The 1,142-nt window shown below is 40.9% G+C and overlaps 1 protein-coding gene across 1 annotated transcript; it reads left to right on the top strand.

The window, feature by feature from the left end:
• Positions 1-3: 3 nt before the first annotated feature.
• Positions 4-630, top strand: LOC105308651 (olfactory receptor 7E24-like; the record flags this gene model as incomplete). The annotated part of the gene is made up of 1 exon (XM_011384654.1): positions 4-630. A coding segment is annotated over one exon (627 nt), but the record flags the coding sequence as incomplete, so codon positions are not given.
• Between the last annotated feature and the right edge of the window lie 512 nt (positions 631-1,142).

Here is a 1,142-nt window from a genome sequence, read left to right as displayed (position 1 = left end):
CGGTTTGTGGCCATCTGCAACCCTCTGCACTACTCAGTCATCATGAACCCATGCTTCTGCCGCTTCTTAGTTTTGTTGTCATTTTTCATCAGCCTTTTGGACTCCCAGCTTCATAATTTGATAGTGTTACAACTTGCCTGCTTCAAGGACGTAAAAATTTCTAATTCCTTCTGTGATCCTTCTCAACTCCTTCGTCTTGCCTGCTTTGACCCCTTCACCAATAACCTAGTCATGTATTTTGTTGGCTTTATCTCTGGTTTTCTCCCTATCTCAGGAATCTTTGTCTCTTACTATAAAATTGTTTCCTCCATTCTGAGAGTTCCATCAAAAGGTGGGAAGTACAGAGCCTTCTCCACCTGTGGCTCTCACCTGTCAGTCGTTTGCTTATTCTATGGAACAGGCATTGGAGTTTACCTCGGATCGGCATTGTTGCCTTCCCCGAGGAATGATGTGGTGGCCTCAGTTATGTACACTGTAGTCACCCCCATGCTGAACCCCTTCATTTATAGCCTGAGGAACAGGGACATTAAGAATGCCCTAGGGAGGCTCCACAGCAAAATGTCTGGTCTTAATATCCATGTAACTCTTTTTAGAGTGTGTTTGGAAAACCCAGCAAAACCAAACATGTAAACTGAAAACTGTGCCCTTGGTCACATTCCTTTTTTGTCTCATGGTTTCCATTCTTCTCCATGCTGCATGCATGAATGTCACTTCTTTTGATTTACTTTTTACTGAATGCTTGTCCTTGCTCTAAAGAGTTTACCAAACCACAGAGTCTGTGTGAATAGATCATTCAAGATCTCCTTATTTTAGACACCAGCTACAATCTCAGAAGTCCCCAAGGCCACACTCACTTGAGACCAGTTAACTACAAGTTTAGGGACTCCCACACATTTAGTAATTTTTTAGAATAACTTTTTAGAACATTCAAACTGAGGGAAATTCTTCAGGTTCAATAACTTATCACTATGAGTCACAGATTGGGACAGTTTATACTTATAATGATAGTTTTTTTAGAGCAAATTAGAACTAGTGAAAAGAAGAACAATAGGGCAAGATTTGAAAGGTCCTATATGTCAATCTTCTTGTTGTCCATTCCTTGTGAGTTAAATCTTGTACAGCCTCCTGTCCACACTGTGAGA

Source organism: Pteropus vampyrus, unplaced genomic scaffold (assembly GCF_000151845.1).
Source record: "Pteropus vampyrus isolate Shadow unplaced genomic scaffold, Pvam_2.0 Scaffold606, whole genome shotgun sequence".
NCBI lineage: Eukaryota > Metazoa > Chordata > Mammalia > Chiroptera > Pteropodidae > Pteropus > Pteropus vampyrus.
This window is presented reverse-complemented; position numbering and strand designations above follow the sequence as displayed.